General features: G+C 39.9%; 1 protein-coding gene across 1 annotated transcript in view; it reads right to left on the bottom strand.

The window, feature by feature from the left end:
• Positions 1-7,429, bottom strand: part of TRIM62 (tripartite motif containing 62) — a 55,518-nt gene extending 48,089 nt beyond the window's left edge. Inside the window, exon 1 of the mRNA XM_051987973.1 lies at positions 6,803-7,429. Within this exon, the coding sequence (XP_051843933.1) occupies positions 6,803-7,210 (408 nt within the window). The 5' untranslated portion in view covers positions 7,211-7,429. The remainder of the gene's footprint in view (positions 1-6,802) is intronic.
• Between the last annotated feature and the right edge of the window lie 14,172 nt (positions 7,430-21,601).

Below are 21,601 nucleotides of genomic sequence, written 5' to 3'. Positions count from 1 at the left end.
TATACATATACATATAACATATACATATGTTAAGCTCTCTTGTTGTGTTACTTCCAGTTTTGAACTCCCCCCCCCTCCACTTCTCTTTTGAAGTCTGTATTATAAAGAAAGGTCTCCAAGAGGGAAGAGAGCCAGTGATGTAAAAACAAAAGAAATCAATACATTTTTAATAAAAAGAAAGCATTTAGTCCAACTCCTTCATTTTGCAAATGAACAAACTAAGGCCCAGAGAAAAATCATGATTCAAATTTGTAGAATAACTTGTATCAAACTCAAGTGTTGTTACTCTCAAGCCTGATCTCTTGATACAATACATTATACTGTCACTCACTCTACTCTGTCTTTATCACCACCCCTAGACTCAAATGGTAATGATGGTGATGATGATAATGGTGATAATAATGATGATGAGGATGACAGTGATGATGGTGACTTTGATGACAGAGGTGATAATGATGGTGATGATATTAACAACTAGCATTTATATAATGCCTTTGGGTTTGTAAAGGACTTTCACAAATATTTCATTTTATTCTCACTACAACTCTGAGAGATATGTGTTATTATTTCCACTTCATAGATGAGGAAACTGAGGCAGATGGGAATTACCTGACTTCCCCAGGATCGCAGAGCTAGAAAGTATCTGAAGTTATATTTGAATTCAGGTCTCCCTGACTGTGGGCTCTCTGCTCTAACCATGGTATCACCTAGCTGCCTTGGATTATTCCAAGGGTCTGAGGTTCTGATCTCAGAGATTCTACCAGGCTGGGAACAAAAGAACCAGAGTCCAGGACACAGTCCTGATCTCTAGCTCAGAATTTCCACACTCAGAAATTCTGTGTTAAATGTAGTCACTATAGTTGGAAAAGATTCTGAACTAATCAGTTTATTTTAAATTTTTTTTAAAAAATAGCTTTTTGTTTTCAAAATAGATGCAAAGATAGCTTTCAACACTCACCCTTGCAAAACCTTGTGTTCCAATTTTTTCTCCCTCTGTTCTCCCCACTGCCTCCCCTAGACTACAAGTAATCTAATATATGTTAAACATGTGCAGTTCTTCTATACATATTTCCACATTTATTATGCTGCACAAGAAAAATCAGATTAAAAAGGAAAAAATAAGAAAAACAAAAAGCAAGCAAACAACAAAAAAGATGAAAATACTATCCATATTCAGTCCCCAAAATCCTCTCTCTGGGTGTAGATAGCTCTCTCCATCACAAGATTATTGGAATTGGCCTGAATCACCATATGGTTGAAAAGAGTCACGTCCATCACACTTAATCATCACATAATCTTGTTGCTATGTATCATGTTCTCTTGGTTCTACTCACTTCACTTAGCATCAGTTCATGTTAAGTCTCTCCAGGCCTTTCTGAAATCATCCTGCTGATTGTTTCTTATAAAACAATAATATACCATAATTTAGTAATTACTGTCATTCTCCAACTATTGGGCGTCTACTCAGTTTCCAGTTCCTTGCCACTACAAAAAGAGCTGCTATAAACATTTTTGCACATGTGGGTCCTTTTCCCTTTTTTATGATCTCTTTGGGATACAAATCCAGTAGAGAAACTGCTGGATCAAAGGGTATATGCACAATTTGATAGCCCTTTGGGCATAGTTCCAAACTCTAAGCTGATCAGTTTAAATGAAAAAGGGTGGAGCTGGGCAATTATTTTTTGAGATCAAGTTAAAATTAAATAGCTCACAACTGCACATGAAGAATTTAACGAAGAATGGGCAAAAACACAGGAGCCAATAAAGAGTGAAAAAAGCAGAAGGAAAACCACATCCACAATGGCTGTGACAATTATAAATGGAAACAAACTACAAACCCACAAAACTAAATAATGTGTCATTATAATGACTAAGAAGATGGAGGAAGGGAGTACACACTCCTCAATTCCAGAGGCTTTCAGAATTGGAAAGGATCTTGAAAGTCAATTAGTTCAATCTCCCCTTTGGTGTTGGATCTTCTCTGTAGCATCTCTGAAAGATGGCCACATAGACTTTGCTTGAATACCTTCAACGATGGGAGCCTCATTACCTCAGGAGGCCCCTTGCTCCATTGTAAGACATCTATGATTATTAGCAAATATGGGGACAGAGAATAATTCTAATCCCTCTTCTACATCACAGCTCTTCAGCTATTTGAAGCCAGTAATTAGGTCCCTTTCACACTCCTCCCAAGCCTTCTCTCCACCCTCAGTCCCTTTAATGCTTGTTCGTGTGATGTGGAGTCCAGATCCCTCACCATCCTTATTGTTTCCTAAAATATGGCAGCCTTAATTGAGAGGCAGCATGATGGAGTACATAGCTTGAAGTCAGGATGGGTTCCAATCCTGCCATAGATACTTAGTAATTGTGTGACTCACTTAAACTCTCTTTGCCTTAGTTTCCTCCTGTGTAAAATGAGAGTTGGACTTGATAGCCTCAAAGGACCTCTCCAGCTCCAAATCTATCATCCTATGACCACAACATGGTAAACTAGAAGCTTCTTCAGGTTAAGGATGTGTTTTTCCTGTGTGGGTATGTTTGTAACCCCACTATTTGAGAGGCAATTTGGAGACAGCTAGCCTTGGAGTGGAGAATCTGACTTCAAATTCTACCTCTGATATATAATGGCCAAGGGACTCTAGATAAATCATTCAACCTTTCAAATTACAATCTCCTTACAAGTGACTGCTTCATTTCTGTCTATCTTCCCCCAGTTCCTGCCATAACATCATTTTCACATTATAAGCTCTTAATAAATGTTTGTTGATCACCTCCAGGTAATTCTCTAAAATACAGGTTACAGATAAGTCCTAAATTGGGATAAGTCCCCAATCTGTATCTTCAGAGGGAATTTTCAGATTGGAAGTTCTTTACATGAATGATTCAATTTCTAGCACAGAACACAATGCCTTCAGCTTACTCCAACTGTAGCCTGATTGGGCAGTGGGATAAAGAAGGGAAAGGATAACATTTCGGGGTACATCTGAACCTGAGATTGACGTCAGGAAAATCAATCATGTTCCCATTTGAGTGTAACCCAACTGCTCTAGAGACCCATGGAGCTCTCTCAATGGGAGCATATCAGATGTTCTTTAACACGAATGGGAAGATGTCCTTCCCCTCCCCATGCAATGACAGTTACCCTGATCCACCAAGAAAACCAAACTGATATCACGCCACAGCCTTTCGAGTTAGGCTACACTTCCCCAATTGGCTGCACATCATTGCTGAATTCCCTGGTAAGTTGATCTGAAGTAGCTGTTCCAACAGACAGGCCAGTGGTAAGGCAACTCCTTGCCCTACCTCTGTCGTCATCAGGTAGCAGGACTTAGAATCTGGGTTAAGACAGTTCACATCTTCCCTTAAGGTCTATGAGGCACTTTCCTTACTGCCAGCCTGGGACATGGGTACTTCCCTATTCCCAAGCTTCAACACACCTGAGATCTCACAGATATAGGAGTCCCTTCAACAATGCAGATCAAAGTTTTTCAAGCCTGATCATTCAGTGTGTCTTGTCCAGGCCCTTCCATAAGTGCACCTCAAGGGGTCCATTCACCTTGCTGGGGGACTTCTTTTCATTCCCTCTACATTCCATATCCCAATGCACGTGCAGGCTATCGACTGATAATCCCTCATTCTCCTCATGTGACTGGATCATCTCTCTGATCTGATATTGGCAGTACAAGTATTATGATTCCCAAATTAAACTGAGACCCGGAAAGGGTAAGGTAACCGTCTAGAGTTGCACTGCTAGTGTTTTGAAAGAGTCTAGGTTTTCTGATTCCCAGTTCTGTATAACCTGGGTCTCAGTTTCCCCTTTTGTAAACCAAAGGCATTGGACTAAAGTAATTCTTCACTCTTTTTTTGTGTCACAACTTCCCCCTCTCCTATCCACACACACACAATTGTCAATATGGTGAAATCTACGGGCCCCATCTTAAAATGAAGTTTTCAAACACATAAAATTAAATATATAGGATTAAAATAAAGGTCAATTATGTTGAAATAGCTAACAAAATATTTAAAAACAATAAGTTCAGTGCCCTCAGGTTGAGAACCCTGGCACTGCATGGTCTCTGAGGGCACTGCTAGCTCTAAATCTGTGATCCCGCAGCTTCCCTCCCTCATCCCATGCCTGGCTTGGGGCTTCTGCTAGCTATTATACAGATCATTTCCCAGACACCTCTAAAGGGGAGTTTAGAAGAGCAGCTGCTGGCTAGGGAGGAGGGAGAGAGGGAGGGAGGAAAGGAGGGAAGAGAAGGAGGAGCAAGTGGGAGTCAGGCCCAACTCCTGCCTCCTGCCTCCTGCCCAGGCAAGGGATCAGTTTTACTTCCTAACAATAAACCAGTTCTTCTCATAAATAGCTAATGAGTGCAGGATGTGGCTTTTTGGTCTCCACCCCAGTCAGGAACAAGTGGCAGGTGAGGGAGATGTGCTGACGCCTCACACCCATCACACTTTTATCAGCCTTGGGCGAAGGAGATGTTTCTCCCACCACCTCTTGGCCAAGCCAGGTGCTTTGGAGGCGCCAGGCGAGGGAGGCAGGGCAGGGAAGCTTTATCTGGAGAAGAAAGGGCTAATTGGGGTGTCAGTCAGGCTGGGAGACCAAGCACCCAGAGGCGCCGGGCAGCTTCAATTCTCTCCCAAATCTCAAGGAAGTCCCATTAAAAACATCCATGGGCATGTGCTGATGCCATTTTGCTAACATTTCCCTCACTTGGACCCCCCCCCCATCACAGAAGGGGGCAGAGATCACTTTATACCAGCATTTCCTCCAATGCATTTAGCCACATGAGACTCTGAGTGTCCTATCATTGGTCCCTAGTTGTAATATAGGGTATGGAATATCCTTGGGATGAAGGAAGAAGAGATCATAGAAATTGGGTGCATCCATCAACAAGTATTTAGGAAGGGGATGGAATTTGGTACTGAAAACAGAATCAAACTGAATTTTTAGAAAATGCTTATTTCCAGGCACTGAGCAATGAAGGGAAATGGTTATATAGTCATATTTTTGATGCATAATTATTTATCTCATATTTTGTGAGAAGCGGCATGATATATATATATATAGCCTTGGACTTGAAGTTGAGATGGTCTGGATTCAAATCCCACCAATGACACTTTCAGTAGTATGAACACAGACAAGTCTGAATTTTCCTGGACCTCAGGAAATTGGTAAATGGGGAAAATAAAAAGCCAGAGGATTTACCTCAAGTTCAAACGAGATAATGGGATGTAAAGTCTTTTGGAGATTTTAAAATAACCAGGACAGTAATTGTTAATACAATATTTATAGAGTTCTTTAAGGTTTGTAAAATGCTTTACACCCATTATTACATAGTAAATACACTAAGTAAAACACTATCCACTGAACCATACTGCCTCTCTAGGTGTTAACTGTTAACTCTTTTTAAATGAACAATCTTGTCAGTATGGATGTATTGATTTTAGATGACTCATATTTCCAGGAAAGGGAGAGAAATGAGGTTCCATTTTCTCTGAGAGCAGGACCTGGCCCAGGGTCACTTAGCTGGAAATTCAACATTGAGTGGGACAGTATTGAGCTCATGGGATGGAAACCAGGAGAGTCAGGTTCTAGTCCTGTTGCTATCACTAAGTTGCTGTGTAATTTTTGGCAGGCCCTTTTATTGCTCCAGAATCAGTTTCTTTATCAGTAAAATGGGTAGGTTTGAATGGAAGACCTCGCTATCCCTTTCAGTGCTAGTATTCTGTGAGTGCAGGTCTGGTGCCCCACTGAACACAGATGGGGCTTTATTCTCTCTTGTTACAGGGCTGCAGTCGGTAAGGATGGAACACTACCTCCTGACACTGGGACCAAAGGTATGAGCTCCAAAGATGGCATCGTGTAATCAGGCTACTGTCCCTCTGCCTGATCACTCATCCCTTTTGTGGAGAGCCAGCCTGGTGACATCCTGTGACAGACAGCTTTGGCTCAGAGTCCCCTCAGGCAGAAGAAAGGAATGGAGGAAAGGGGCTCATGTCACACGGGCCTGGACCACTGCCATGCCCCTGGGTAAGGAACTGCAGTCTGCTCAGTTCAGTAGGGTAGGAAGGTTAGCTCCTGCCCCGGGGCTCTTGCCACCCTTGGGGCTAAGGTGCAGGTGCCAGATGGGGGGAAGGGCAGGAGACTCAGATGGGAGACAGTCTGGTGTTAAGTGCAAAGGGCCCTGGGGTCAGAGTCAGAGGAGAGCTTGAAAGGCTGCCAGATGGGGGTGGAGGGTAAAGGAGGGGTAAAAGGCCCATCTCAGAAAGAAAGCAGTCTGGTGCAAGTGGAAAGGACCCTGAGTTTGGGGCTCACAAAATCTGGTCTTGAATCTCTGGCTGGTCTGCTCCTCACAAAGCTCATGTGATCTTGACCAAGCGGACCAAGTCACTTCTCTCTGGGCCTCAGTCTTTCTATCTATAAAAAGGGGGAAATGTTATGGAAGGGGGCGTGTACGGCCTAAATCCTCCGATCTCAATTGTAGCCCAAGGTCCTTGTCCACCATCCCTCACACACACACCGCACCTCAGTTCGTGGCTAGCTACACTTAGGCAAATCCCTTCCCTATTTTGAGCCTCAGTTTCCCTCTCTGTAAAGTGAGCGGGTTGGCCTATTTGCCTGCCGAGGTCCCTCTTTGCTCTCAATCCGCGGACCCCCTACTACCCTGGTGACCTTGGGTCAGACCTGCCCACTGAGCCTCAGTTTCCCCAGGTGTAAAAGGCTAGCCTTCCCATCCCCCCCTCGCCCCCAGCAGGTTTCCCGTGGGCGCCGGGGCCCGTCCCCTCCCCCGCGCACCTGCAGCTCTTCGAAGGCGTCGTCGATGCCCGTGACCTGGTGCTGCTCGTGCAGGGCGGGCTCGTCGCAGAAGAAGCAGACGAGCGCGCGGTCCGTGAGGCAGAAGAGCTTCACCTTCTCGTGGGCCTGGCAGGGCAGCGCGGCGCGCCGGGCGCTCAGGATGGCGTCCAGCGGGAAGGCGCTGTAGCGCTCCACGATGTTGGCCAGCTTGAGGCTGGGCGCCAGCGCCGGCTCGGCGAACGTGCGCCGGCACTCGGGGCAGTCGCGGGCGCCCTGGGCCTCCTGCCGCACCCAGTGCTCGGTGATGCAGCGGCGGCAGAAGTAGTGCTCGCAGCCCAGGCTCACCGGGTCCTGGTAGATGCTCAGGCAGATGGAGCACAGCAGCTCGTCCTTCAGGCTGCACGCCATGGCTGCAGTGCGCCCGGGATGCCGGCCGTCCCCCCGCTCCGGCAGGACCGGCCAGGGGCACCCACCCACTCGGGGAAGGCACGGAGGAGGGACGCGGGAGGACGGGACGCGCCCAGGCGCAGCCTGCAGCCACCGGCCCCGGGCTCCTTCCCAGCGGCTGGCTCCGCGTCCCCGGCCCCGGCTCCCTCCGGCTGCGCTCAGGACCCAGGGGAGCAGCCCAACCCGGAACAGGAGGCGCTGGGGGAGCGGAGACGGCGGCGGCCGGCTGGTCCGTCCCGGGCGGAGCCTGGAGAACCGAGCTCCGCCCCGACGGGGGAGGGACGATTAGAGGCAGCTGCTCCAAGCTCTGGCCAGCCAAACGCTGGCTTCTTCCATTCAGAGGCTCCGCGTAGCCTCGAAGGGACCCTTAAGGAGCATTTGACAGCAGGTTCAGCTAAGGGAGGAACTTGTCCAGAGCCACAAGCTTACGTTAGTCGTAGAAGCGGGATTCGAACCCGGGACTCTTGATTCGCTAGCCTTCCTTCCAGCCTCTTCACCGAGCTGACTCAAATGACAGTCAGACGTTGCAGGCTTTTGAGGGAGATCTGTTTGGCCACTTGCCCCTTACCCAGATGTTCTTAGCACAGAGCGCCCCCTGTTCCAAAAGGCTGTAGGATTTGGTGTGATGATTAGGGATGCAGTCCAAGACCCCGTTCCCCCATTTTACAAGTGAGGAAACTGAGGACCTGAAAGGTCACACATAGTAAGGAGTAGAAGCAGGATTTGAAACTAGGTCTTTTGACTCTACGTCCAGTGCTCCGATTGCGTAGCACGCAACTTGACCAGCCCCAGTAAAGAAGCAGCATCCCAGGATCAAGCCCGGATCTTGATTAAGGTCTGGATCCTTCCTTTTTCCATCTATGATCTCAAAGCATCTTATAAAGACTTTGACTTAGGAAAAGAGGATCATGGTAACTCATTTCTGTGTGTTTGTGGGGTATGTCAGGAGTATGTAAACTGAATTTCCAAAGCCTATCATGGGTCTGTCTTTGGGGAGCGGAAGAAATAGTCATAGTTATTTCAGTAACCTAGTTTCCTCTGACCTGTTCATTCATCAAATATTTATTATAATTAATACTCAGAAGGATTGGTGATCTTATCTACATTAATTTTTCTTCTAATGATATGCACAACTACCCAATCATTCTTACTGGACCTGAACCACGTCTTCCTTTGAGTTTATGACAGGGGTTCCATCCAATGTCCTGGCAGCCTTTCTCCCTTTCTTCTGACCTCAGATACCTATGGCACCCAATGTCGTCCTCTGGGTGGTTATTTCTTACTCTGGAAAGCCTTTCTGATTCTACCTTTCTCTGACAGCAAACTTTGCTTCTTTTCTGGAGCGTTTTACTCATTAGGTGTTACAGCTGTTCACTTCAACCATATTCTTCCTCATCACCCTTGAGTGTTGCTCATTTTGACTTTTTCAGAGATTGTTGTGTTCCATGATTTGCAGCCAGACAATACTGATAGCATATTGCTGTGAAAAAGATAGATCTTTGTTTTTGTGGAAAGTTGGGAGTCATTAAAAGACCTTTAGTTTCCTAGTGACTATCTAGTCCAATTTCCTCCTGTTAAATTCTCATCTCATTCATATAGATTGTCTGTCTGTCTATGTCTAACTACCTATTTAAATATTCATCTATCCATCCACTCATCTATCTGTTCATCCATACATCCATCTACTGATAGACAAGCTCTAGATATAGATAGACAAGCCCATCTAACTGTACGTCTGGACAAAAGGCATTCTTCGTCCACTTAGTCTTCCTTTAATGGAATGGGAGGTGAAAGAGAGTGGTTAAATAGTTCATCCAGAAGATTCTATAATTATTTTGAGTATAATGCAAACTGGAAGATGTCATTTGCCAATAAAACATCTAGAGGAGCACATGTTTTTTATAGTTTTTTTATTTTTAAAGCTTTTTATTTTCAAAACATATATACGAATAATTTTTCAACATCGATCCTTGTGTAGTCTTGTGTTTCAGATTTTTCCTTCCTTTCCCCCCTTCCCTATATAGCAAGCAATCCAATATATGGTATACATGTTAAAATATATTTTAAATCCAATATGTGTAAACATATTTATACAATTCTCTTACTGCACAAGAAAAATCCAATCAAAAAGAAAAGAAAATGAGTAAGAAAACAAAATGCAAGCGAACAACAACAAAAAGAGTGAGAATATTATGTTGTGATCCACATTCAGTTCCCACAGTCCTCTCTCTGGGTGTAGATGGCTCTCTTGAGGAGCACATATTCTATAGGAAATCCCTTTTTAAGTTGGACTCCAGTGCTATCTCCCCCATCATAATGGTAAACCCTGCTGATTATCCCTTGATGTAAATCCTGGGAGGATCATTAAGCAAGGTTATTTCTATTATATCTTTCAAGGAATCTCAAGTGATTTTGATATTAGCATAGAAAACCTCTTGTGGGAAGAGAACCTTTACCAAATGAAATGCTTTTTAAAGAAATCAAACAATAACGTGTTGGAATCTTGTATCCTCTACATCTTTCAGTTAGTGGTATGATGGTATAATAAGATCAATGATAAATTGTTGGTTATGAATGCCTATTTGGCCCATAAATCCCTCAATGCATGTGTACAGTAAAAATTGTATGTGAATGAGAAAGCAGGTGTACAGATTGATAATTGATGTTCTTTTGGTAGCCTTTATTTTATTAGATTATGAGCTCTTTGCTGACAGAAATTAGTCTTTTGCTTCTCATTGTATCCCCAGTAAAGACAGCAGTGACTCATACATAGTGGGTGCTTAATGAATGCTTGTTAATTGATCAACTGATTTTTTTTTCCAGTATTCATAGGATCCTAGATTTTTTTCCCCATGACTTTGGAATCTTCTCAATGGTTTCACAATAATGTCATGGATCTCTTCTCTGTATTCTTGATTGAATCCAACTACTTTTACCTGTCTTTGTTTTCCTTAGTGCCTTTTCTAGCTTTACTATAAGCAAGTCTAGAATAGGGAAGCTGGAGGTGAAGGGTGGGGAATCTACTGTCCTTGATAGGGAAAAAGTTTATTGTTGTAGTACCCCGCTTTGGTTTATCCCCTACTAGCATATACAAGTTGGGTCCTTTGAGAGATGATTATTTCAGATTCAATACTATATTCCTGAAACTAGTTCATGAGCCCCTACTAGTGCATTTCATTTGAATTCCTGACAATTTTAATTTCTTAAAAAAGGAAAGGATGTTTACTTGTGAGCCATCATGGATTAATAAAAAAAATAGGCATTTCAGAAAAGTCTTATTTCAATTTAAACAGAATAGGCTTAAAACAGTATTTTTTCTCAACAGCATTTTATTTTTCCAAATACATATGTAGTTTCCAACATTCATTTTTGTAAGATTTTGTGTTCCAAATTTTTCTCCCTTTCTCCCTTACCTTCCCTCACCCAAGACAGCAAGAAATCTGATATAGGTTAAATACATACAATCCTTTTAAACATATTTGTCATGATGTACATGAAAAATCAGATAAGGCGACATTTTGTAGAAGATAGCGTGCTTGACATGAAGTTAGAAACATCTGGTTTCAGATCCTGTTCTTTGCCTATTACTAACTGCTTTACTCTAGATAAGTCATTTAATTTCTGTGTTGCAGGCAACTCCCTTGCTCTTATCTGCTAAAGTCATAGATGGGTCAAGATCTGCATTACTGGAGGGAGTTCCCATATGGAGGGTTCCATACACACACACACACACACACACACACACACACATATATCCTTTGAATATACCAGATTAACAGATTGGGGATTTTTGTTAATCCTTCCACTTGACAAGTGTCTCCTATCTTTATAACAAAATGGAGAAACAGTGGCTGAATGATAATATTGGTCAAATATACAAACCTCCAAGAGTAGTAAAAAAAAAAAAAAAATGGACCAATGTTAACCTGGGGGGTGGAAGAAGATAGTTTGTCTATAATGGAATTTCATAAAAGTCTATCCTTGTCCCTGATCTGTTTAATATCCTAAAGGCAAAGATTGAAGTAAACATACAAGGTGACACAGTAGGAAGAAAGTAAGAACTCTTTCGATGTTAGAATAAGAATCCCAAAAGATAAAGTTGAATTGATTCCAGTCAACTTTACAAATACAGACAAGGAGAAACAAAAAAGATCTGGGAGTCAGAGTGAATTTCAAGCTCAGTATGAACCATTAGTAATGACCTGGTTTCCTAGAAACCTGATACAATCATTCAGCTTTAATAAAATCATGGCATCCAGAATAAGAGAATGGAGAGTTTTATTGTGTTTTGTCCTGATTAAATCATATCTGGAAATTTATTGTCAATTTTAGGTACCCTATTTTTAAAAGTGCATTGATAACCCAGACAAAGATGATCAGATTGGCAGAAGGAACTGGATATTTTTAATCTGGGTAAGGGAAGATTTGGTGGAGTCATAATGGCTATGTCAAAGGATTTGAAGGGCTGTGATAAAGAAGAGGGTTTAAATTTTTGCTTGGCCCCAGAGGACAAAACAAGGAGCAATGGATGCTTACTGAACTAAGAGAGGCAGATTTCTACATAATATATGGTAATATTTCTCAATTTTAAGGATGGAACACAAGGGATATATGCTGTCTCAAGAGATATCACTTTTTCTGACACTGGAGATCTTTTTTAGGGAGTAGGGGTGGATGGGGAGGAACAAGGATTTATTAAGCATCTATTTTGTTCCAAGTGCTGTGTCAAGTTTTGTACAAAGATTATCTCATTTGGTCCTCATAATAACTCTGGGAGATAGAGGACCAGTTATTTTTCTCCAGGATATTATAGATGAAATTAAGGTTGGGGAAAAGATGGATTACTAAAATGCCTCTGAGGTCCCCTTCAAATCTGAAATTTTAGAGACTATTGAAATAATCCAGTTATAAGATAAGGTATCTTGATTTTTCTTGTGCAGCATGACAAATATGGAAATTTGTTTAGAAGAACTACACATGTTTAATGTATATTAGATTGCTTGCTGTCTTGGGGATGGGGCAGTAGGGAGGGAAGGAGGGAGGGAGGCAGAAAAATTTGGAACACAAGATTTTGCAAGAGTGAATATTGAAAACTATCTTTGTATATATTTGGGAAAACAAAATGTTAAAATTTAAAAATAAAAAAATAAAGTCAATGGCCAAATGACAAAAAGGATAAGGGAATCTGGTCTAGGCAAGTGAAAAAAAAAAGTATGGTGGAAAGGATCCTTGGAAGAATGAATTGACAGGATCTGATGACTGTGGGTTATCAGAATAACCAAGAAGAAATGAAAATGTTCTAAGCTGCTTAAGAGGAGAGTTTAGAACCTTTTCATCCCAGATAAAAAACTGTTAGAATTCAAAGACAGCACAGAGACCATCTGGTCTAGCCCACGCCTGGACAAGGATCCCTTCTACATCATACCCAATAAGTGGTCCATCCAGTCTTTAATGAAAGACCTCCAGTGACAATACATGTCTAAGGAGGCCCAGATCACTTTTGGATCACTCTAATTGTGAAGAACTTTTTCCTGATTTTCAACCCAAATTGACATTTTTGCAAATTGTGCTTGTTGTTTTTAGTTCTGTTTCCTGTGTCCAAGTAGAGAGAGTTTAATAGTTTTTCTACAAGAGAACTCTTATGTCCCCCACCACCCCAGCCTCACCGAGTCTTCTCTTCTCCACAAGAAACATCCCCAGATCCATCAATCAATCCCCATTTGCTCTTTGGTCCCCTGATCATCCTGCTCTGGATACTTCTTGATTTGTCACCAACCTTCCCAGATTGATAAATTCTTTCAACTAAATCATTTTTCTTTATAGCTTATGATCATTCCTATCCTGTCAGGTTAGCCCCTCATCTTCAATGAATTCCCCATTCCCAGACTTTTCATGATTTTGATTAATGATGTAATCTTCTTTATTTAGGATAAAAATATTGTTTGCACATAGCCACTTGCATATTGTCTTCCCCATTAGCTCCTTGAGGATTAGAACTGTATTTTTACTGTTCTTTGCAGCTCCAGCCTCAATGTATGGCACATAATAGGCACTTAATAAATGCTGACTGACTTTCTGATAGAGGATTAGGGACTGACTAATACTGGTTGAATGACCAGACCACTAGGAAGAGTGAATAATGGACTTTCTTTCTTTTTTTAAAATTTTATTAAAGCTTTTTATTCACAAAATATATGCAAGGGTAATTTTTCAACATTGACCCCTGCAAAGCCTTCTGTTGCAAATTACCCCCTTCTTCCCCCCACTCCCTCCCCTAGATGGCAGGTAGTCCAATACATGTTAAATATGTTAAATCCAATATATGTATACATATTTATACAGTTATCTTGCTGCACAAGAAAAATCAGACCAAGAAGGGAATAAAACCTGAGAAGAAAACAAAATGCAAACAAATAACAACAGAGATAGTGAAAATGCTATGTTGTGTTCCACACTCAGTTTCCACAGTCCTCTCTCTGGGTGTAGATGGCTCTCTTCATCACTGAACAATTGGAACTGGTTTGAATCATCTCGTTGTTGAATGGACTTGCTTTCTATGAACGTTCTCTGTCTCCTTTAAGCTATAGTATTCCTAACCAGACAGAAATAGAGAGTAGAGCTCCTGTTATCCTGCTGTCAACTGTACTTTTCAAAAAAAAAAAAAAACAAAATTAAAAAAAAAAAACCTTTTTGACATTATAGATATTCTGAGCTAATGACTTGGGATCTCTCCCTATCCCACCTTGCCCCCTCATTCTGGATTTTCAAACTTTTGGAAATTATAGAATCTTTGCACTAAAAGAAGGTGAGGAAGAAGGAGATTTGGGGAATCATGATCACTCAAAAGTGCTGTCAAAAAAAGAAGAAGAAAAGAAGGTTGTTTTTTAATGTAGAGAAAATAGATGGAATTTCAGAAGGAAACACTGAAAATGGGACAGCCTTAAAAATAACAAACTGAATTTATTATATACTTTAATGGAAGATTGGCCAATAGGAGACTCATCCTCAGAGCATGTGCATCAAACTGTCTTTTGCCTACCAGTGTAGGATGTTTTGGATAGCTGCTTCTGGAATTATGTGATGATGAATCATGGAGGCCCTACCCTCCAAGAGAGCATTTGCAGGTTTGACACTTTCTAATCCATTAACCAAGTAGTAAAGAAATGCACTTTTGTTTGGCTTCTAAGGAAGAGGACATACAAGGAGGCCCAAGGGGGCAATTTGGCTCTCTTTTTGCTTTCCTGGAGTCCAGAAAGGAGGACAAATTGTTATGGGAATCCAGGAGAAGGGGGAAAGAAATGGAAAAGAAAGAGCCTTGAGTTCTCTCTTTCCTCTAGAACCAGCATGAAGCCACATCCAATGACCTAAGATCCCCAAATGGGACATCATGAAATCATCAGTATATGACCTTGTTAGGGCTTCTGTTCCTATATGGTCTATTTAGTCCTGCCTTAGGTGGAAAAGTATTGTAGATAGAATGAATTAGACTATGACCTTGTAAGCTTTGCGATATTGGCAGATAAGCAAGCCACTGGAAGTCCTATGTTGGGAATCCATGACAGAGCTTTCAAGCACCCAAGCCTGATGAGGTCAAACCCCAAATGACTTATTTGACCCAGTTCTGTCCATGTAAGACAAGCTAGAGCAATGGAAATTCAAGAGTGAACTTAGTAAGAGTGAATATTTTGTAATAATATCTCTAAATGGTCAAAGGATATGATAGACAATTTTCAGAAGAAAAAATTAAAATCATTTCTGATCATATGAAAAATGCTTTAAATCACTATTAATTAGAGAAATGCAAATTAAGATAACTCTGGGTTATCCCTTCACATTTCTCAGATTGGATAAGATGACAGGAAAAGATAACAATAAATGTTGGAGGGGATGCTAGAAAACCGGAGATACCAATACATTGTTGATGAAATTGTGAACTGATACAGCCATTCTGGAGAGCAATTTGGAACATGCCCAAAGGGCTTTCAAACTATGCATACTTTTTGATCCATCAGTGTCTGTACTAGATCTGTATCCCAAAGGAATCATAAAAAAGGAAAAAGGACCCACATGTGCAAAAATGTTTGCAGTGACCCTTTTTGTAGTGGCAAAGAACTAGAAACTGAATGGATGCTCATCAGTTGGGAAATGATGGAATAAGTGACGACGTATTACTTTGGGGACCCAACTCCTTAGTGTGAATAGGAATTGTAATAAGACTCCCTGGGGCTTATTATGGGTTACTTTCTAAAGTAAACAGTTCAACAGAGATTTAGAATTTTATATATAATCCTCTTTTTACCCTGTCTACTTTTTATATGGAAAGTCATTTGGTTTTTGAAAGTTTATTAAATCCAGAATTTTAAAAATTTAATTAAAACCTTCTCCCTTCAAAAGCAGTTTCTCACTCAAATCTCAGAGTTAGGGATACAAAAGGGAAAATATATGATACCAAAGCAAAAACGATGTGCTTATTTAGTCCCAGAAAGACTTGGGGGAGGGAGAAGGAGGCCATAGGCTCACCATCCTCAAATATCAGGCTAAAAGGGGATTAGATTTGTTTTCCTTGGCCCCAGGAGACAGAACTTGCTAGGACCAATAGACAGACTATATAGAGTCGAGTTTCAGTTCAATCTGTGCAAAAATTTCCTAGTGATTGCAGCTGTCCCAGGATGCGCTGGGGCTGCTCCATGAGTTTGTGAGTTGTCTGTCACTGGAATTGTTTGAGCAGAAGCTGGTCTTATATTGGTGGGTGAGAAGCCCTTTAAGGGGTCAGTTCTTCGCAAGATACAGGTTGAATTTATTGTATGTTTAAAAAAAAATCAGGCTATACATAAAAGAAACCTATTGTATCATGTACAAGCCTCTTTTTTCCTCTTCTATTATGCTTATGCAAATGTCCCTTCTCTTTGGTGTTTATTTATTTTAACTACATTAATTATTTTTAGAAAGGATTATTCTTAATTGTAAAGTCTTTGATTCTATTGTTCCAGATAGAAGCTAATGATAAATGCCAATGGTGACAGGGATTTGCCCCATAACAATAATTATAATATTAACTGACATTTACATTAGGCTTTAAAGTCAGCAAAATGTTTTACATGTTTTAAGTCATTGAATTTACACAATCGCCCAGTGAGGTAGGTGCTATGATTATTCTCATTTTACAGACAAGGAAACTGAAATTAAGAGAGATCAAATGACTTGCTCAGTTGCTAGCAAAGTCTGAGAAAGTATTTGAACTCAGGTCTTCTTGATTCAAGTCCAGCACTCTTTCCACTATCCCATGTTAGTATTTCAAGTACTCCTAAGGATATAAATCCATTTCAGGGTAGTAAGGTTGGGGATCAGGCAGCTGTAAATCAACAATTATTTATTAAAGTGCTTATTATGTGTCAGGTCCTGAGGTAGGTGCTGGGGTTACAAACAGAAAAATGAAACTATCCCTGCCATTAAGAATCTGACATTTATTTGGGTGATGAAGGGTATAATAACATTTCTTTCCCCCCCTCTTATATTATTCTGGATCTAGGTGACAGTATAATAAATTCTCCACACTTGTACTATCCAGTTTCTGGTTTGGCCACTTGTACCTAAGAATAAATGTGCCATTAGGGACCAAACATAGGAGACTAATTTAAGGACAAAGGAAAAGAATGGAACTAGATTAATAAATTGTATCCTCACGCAAATTTACACCATGGTCACATCTATTCTCACATCAATCCCTTATTTCAAACCTCAATCCATTTCTCTACAAAATGCCAGATTTTTCCACATAACCCAAGGAAACTGTAACTTTAAGGGTCTTCCCACATTTAAGCCTCATTTTCCTCAATTATTATTTTACCGGGATAGAGTGTCCTGTAATATTAACATTCTTGGATTCTATAATTGAAAATTTCTGAATTTTGAGGATTCTTAGGGTTCTGGAGTACAGAGTGACTATCCTTGCTCCAGAGCAGGGCTTTTTAAGGTTTTTCTACTTGTGACTCCTTTTTGCCTGATATATAAATATAAAAAATGGATAAACAAATCAAATATTTACTTATAACAAATCATAATTTTGTGACCATCCCATTCAGTAATGAGACCTCTTATGTGCTCATGTCCTAAAATTTAAGAATGTGCATGTGTGTGTGGCCTAGAGGATACAGGAATGACCCAGATATCCAAACCAAGGAGAAATAAAGCAGAGAAAGAGACTATAGATCAATTTCACTAATGAATACTGATGCAAAAAATTTCAACCAAAATTCTTGTAAGAGGACTAGAGAAGTATAATCAAAAATAACTCACTATAGCAAAGCTGAATTCTAGAGAAAATTAGTTTCAAGTAAAAGAAGACAATTGGTATAATCAGTTACATATACAACAAAGAAACAAAAATCATATGATTATTTCAAATGATACATAAAAGACTTCTCCAAAAGTAAAAGACTTAAAATATATTATCAACTACAAAGCATAGGAATGGAAGACCTTTTTCTTCTACTGATCTTTTTATGTCATGCTTCTAGTCTTCTTACCATCTTGGTCATCCTCTTCTGGAAGGTGCTCAATTTGCTTACATTCTCATAGGCAATGAAAATCTCAAGCTCAGCCTGTACAGAATTCTTCAGATATGATCTGACCTATATCAATATATATTCCACTTATCTCTATCTTGTGTGCAAAAATAGCAAAGAAACCTTTGTCTAGGTAGGCTGTATCTACTTCATTCCTCAACCTACCTGTTTAGCATTCCTTTCAAAAATGGAAAATGAGGCTAGTCTGGTACAACTTGTTTTTTGATGAATGCAGGAACTCTTAGTAATCAACATTTCTCTTTCTAAATGTTCACAAACCATCACAAAACAAGCTAACCATGACTTTGGGATCATTTACTATTTCTTATGCTCAGTGTTTTATTCATGTTCAATATTTCTGAAGTCCAAAGTCAGATCCATAGATGATGAGCCTCTATTCAGTGGTCATTCTAGCCATACTCAAGGCATATAAATCCAATAAAGTGTTTAATCAAAACAGAAAACCTCAAGCAAGGTAAATAACAAAGGAAATGAATCATATAATTAGTATTCTCAGACAGTTGCTGCCTCCCAGCCCTCCCCAAGGTAGCCAATGAGTCAGAATCCCATCAATTCCCAAGCATCCTAATCCCTTGGCAGAAGGAAATTGTTCAGCTAAATTCATGGATGGGTGTTAGTTCGCTAGAGAGTAATGTCCATAAACAGTCTCTGCTTAATCATCTGCCTCTCAATCTCAAAGCAGCATCTAGGATGCCCTTGGGTACCAAGGCTCCAAACATAAAAGCTCAATTTTCCTATCTCTTTCTCTGTCTCTCTCATCCACTAGTTCTCTTCAAGGTAGATTTCCTTCTCACATTACCAGTTTTCTAGCTTTCCTTCTTGCACCCCAAGAATCTTTTCAGGAGAGTGGCTATTCTATTGTGTCTTGAAGACTCCAATAAGATTTCTGTAAGTTTCTTCTAGCCCTATACATTAATTCCTATGATTCCTTTAAATTGGGTTTAAGCTGCTGAACTCACATCTTATGGAAGATGTGGTCCTCCAAAGTAAGCTTGGAAGCTATCTCTTCAACTAACACTTCCTTACATAGGAGCCAGACTGCAGAGAATTAAATGAGTGAAAAGAGAAAAGTATACTCTCTAGGGGCAGCTAGATTAAGGCTGAGATTGGGGAGCCAGACTACAGAGGTTTAAATGAGTGAAAAGAGAAAAGTATATTCTCTAGAGGCAGCTAGGTGATAGAGCATTGATCTTGGAGTCAGAAGAATCTGAGTTTAAATCTGGCCTCAGATACTTACTAGTTATGTGACTCTGGACAAGTCACTTAAATCTGATTTCTTTCAAATACACATGCATATGTGTGTATGTGTGTATGTGTATATGTATATACATATATATATATGTATATATATATACATATATATATATGTGTGTGTGTGTGTATATATATATATATATATGGGTCTAATTTTGCCAGGAATTAAAGTCAAGATTATTAGTCTATGAGCCTAACCATTAACTCTTTTTTGAAAATCTGAATATGTCCGTCTTTAGTTCTTTAACAGCTTTTCTCCTTCCCTTTGAGTTTTCCTTGATAAAAAATTTAAATGTTTTATTAGAAGCAACATTAAATATAAATACATACAAATATATTTGCTTAGTAATTATTTTCATTTAAATTTATTAATTTCCATACATAAAGAACTCTAACAGTTTAAAAACTTTTTTCTGTAAGTGCTCATCAAGTTTTGCTATCCATTCATTCTCATTTACTTTTCCTCATATGATCATAGTTACTATGTATTCCATCTTTGTGATTTTTGTTTTTCAGTTTTGTATTATTTCATAAAGGTCTTTCTGGATTCCTTTGCATTACTCATAATTGTCCATATTAATTGAATTATTCTGTTATAATTATAATATCCCATTGTGTGAATTACCACAATTCATTTAGCCATTCCTCCTTTGGTAGACATTTAGGTTATTTCCAGTTGTTTACAATTATATATAATGCTGCTGTGAACATTTTTGAACAGATAATTCTGTTTTTGTGTGGGTTGGGTGACACTGTCAGGGTATATTTCCCACAGTGGAATGTTTGGTGCTAGGGGGAGGTTTTTTGGGGTAGCTTTTATTGTTTGCTCTTGACAGATTGCTCTTCAGAAAGATTTTACAAGTTTATGAGTCCATAAGTAATCAATTGTTTTACCTGCTTCTTCACAATCTCATCAACATTGTTTCCTTGCTTATACTTAATTTTTTGGTAACATGAAAGTAGCAAAATGATATATCAAAGTTATTTCAATTTGTATTTCTTTGATTATTTGTGAATATTTTTCCTAAGTTATTTTTAACCATTTATTTCTCACTTTAAAACTGTTTATCCACAACCTAGGATGCAGTCCTTCTACCTCTTAGAATCCCTAGTGTCCTTATAAGTTCAGTTTAGATGCCACATCTATAAAATATTTCCTAATTCCCTAGATGCTATTACTTTCTCCAAAAAATTACCTTGTGAGAAGAGAGAGCATTCTGGTAAAGAGAGGGAAAATGAAGAAAATGAAAAGTCATGGGGTTAAGAGATAGGGTGTGAGGACTAGTAAATAAATCAGTATAGCTTAGTTATAGTGAATGGAGAAGAGAATAAAATGTAAGAAGAAAATGTAGGAAAAGTAGAAAGGTGCCAGGATATGAAGAGTTTTAAGGGTAAGAGGGAGAAGTTTATATTGAACACTCGAGGTAATAGAGAACAACTACAATTTTTCAAGTAAAACAGTAACCTGCTCATACTTGAACTTTAGTAAAATCACTTTGGCAGAGAAGAGACTTGAAGAAGTGAGAGCAATTAAGAGACTATTAGAGGGTTAGGGATAAGGGCCTGGATTAGGACAGTGGTTATGTGATGGAAAGAAAGAGATGTATATGAGAGATGTTGTGGAGGTAGAAACACCAAGATTTGTTAATAGTTTGGATATGTAGGGTGAGTGAGGCAACCAGAATGACACTAAGCTCTCAAGGGTATCTTCAACAGTAAATAGAGAGTTTACAGGAAAGGAGGGCTTGGAGAGAAAGATAATGGGTTGTGTTTGGGTTATGTTGAGTTAGATGTGCCTGTAGATGTCCAATTGGAGACATCCAAGAAGCCAAGGATGACATGGGACTAGAGCAAAGCAGAGACATTAGTGATGGATATTTACAACTGAGAATTGTAATTTAGAGATTGTACTTTAACTTATGATAAAAAGAAAAGAGAGGAAAAAAAGAGGGTTTAGGCAGACACTTGGGGGAGACCTACTTTTAGCAGAAGTGATCAGGATGAGGACCTAGCAAAGGAGACTGAAGAGTGATCAGATAACATAAGAGGAGAGCCAGGAGAAGATGGTATCATGGACACTTTAGAGAGGAGAAAGAAAGTGGTTGACAGTGTCAAAGGCTGCAGAGGTCAAGATGAAGACTGATTTAAAAAAGTCATTAAACTTGAAGATTAAGAGGCTGTTGGTAACTGTGGAGAAAGCACTTTCAATTGAAGGTTGAGATTGGGGAGCCAGACTGCAGAGAATTAAATGAATGAAAAGAGAGAAAGTGGAGCCTCCAGTTTTAGAAGACCTTTCCAAGAAGTTCAGTTACAAAAGTGAGAAGAGATATAGGATGACTGCTAGTGGAGTCTACACAGATCTAGTGAGGATCTTTTTTCTTTAAGGAGGAGGGATACATAAGATTGTTGCCTCAGACAAACTGAGACCTTAATTTAGGAAGACCAAGGTCATTTACTGCATCCCAAGCCATCAACAGCCATTCTGACTTTTATTTTGCCACTGGACTTCTCT

Source organism: Antechinus flavipes, chromosome 3, assembly GCF_016432865.1.
Source record: "Antechinus flavipes isolate AdamAnt ecotype Samford, QLD, Australia chromosome 3, AdamAnt_v2, whole genome shotgun sequence".
NCBI lineage: Eukaryota > Metazoa > Chordata > Mammalia > Dasyuromorphia > Dasyuridae > Antechinus > Antechinus flavipes.
The sequence above is the reverse complement of the archived record's forward strand: the minus strand, read 5'-3'. Positions and strand labels throughout refer to the sequence as shown.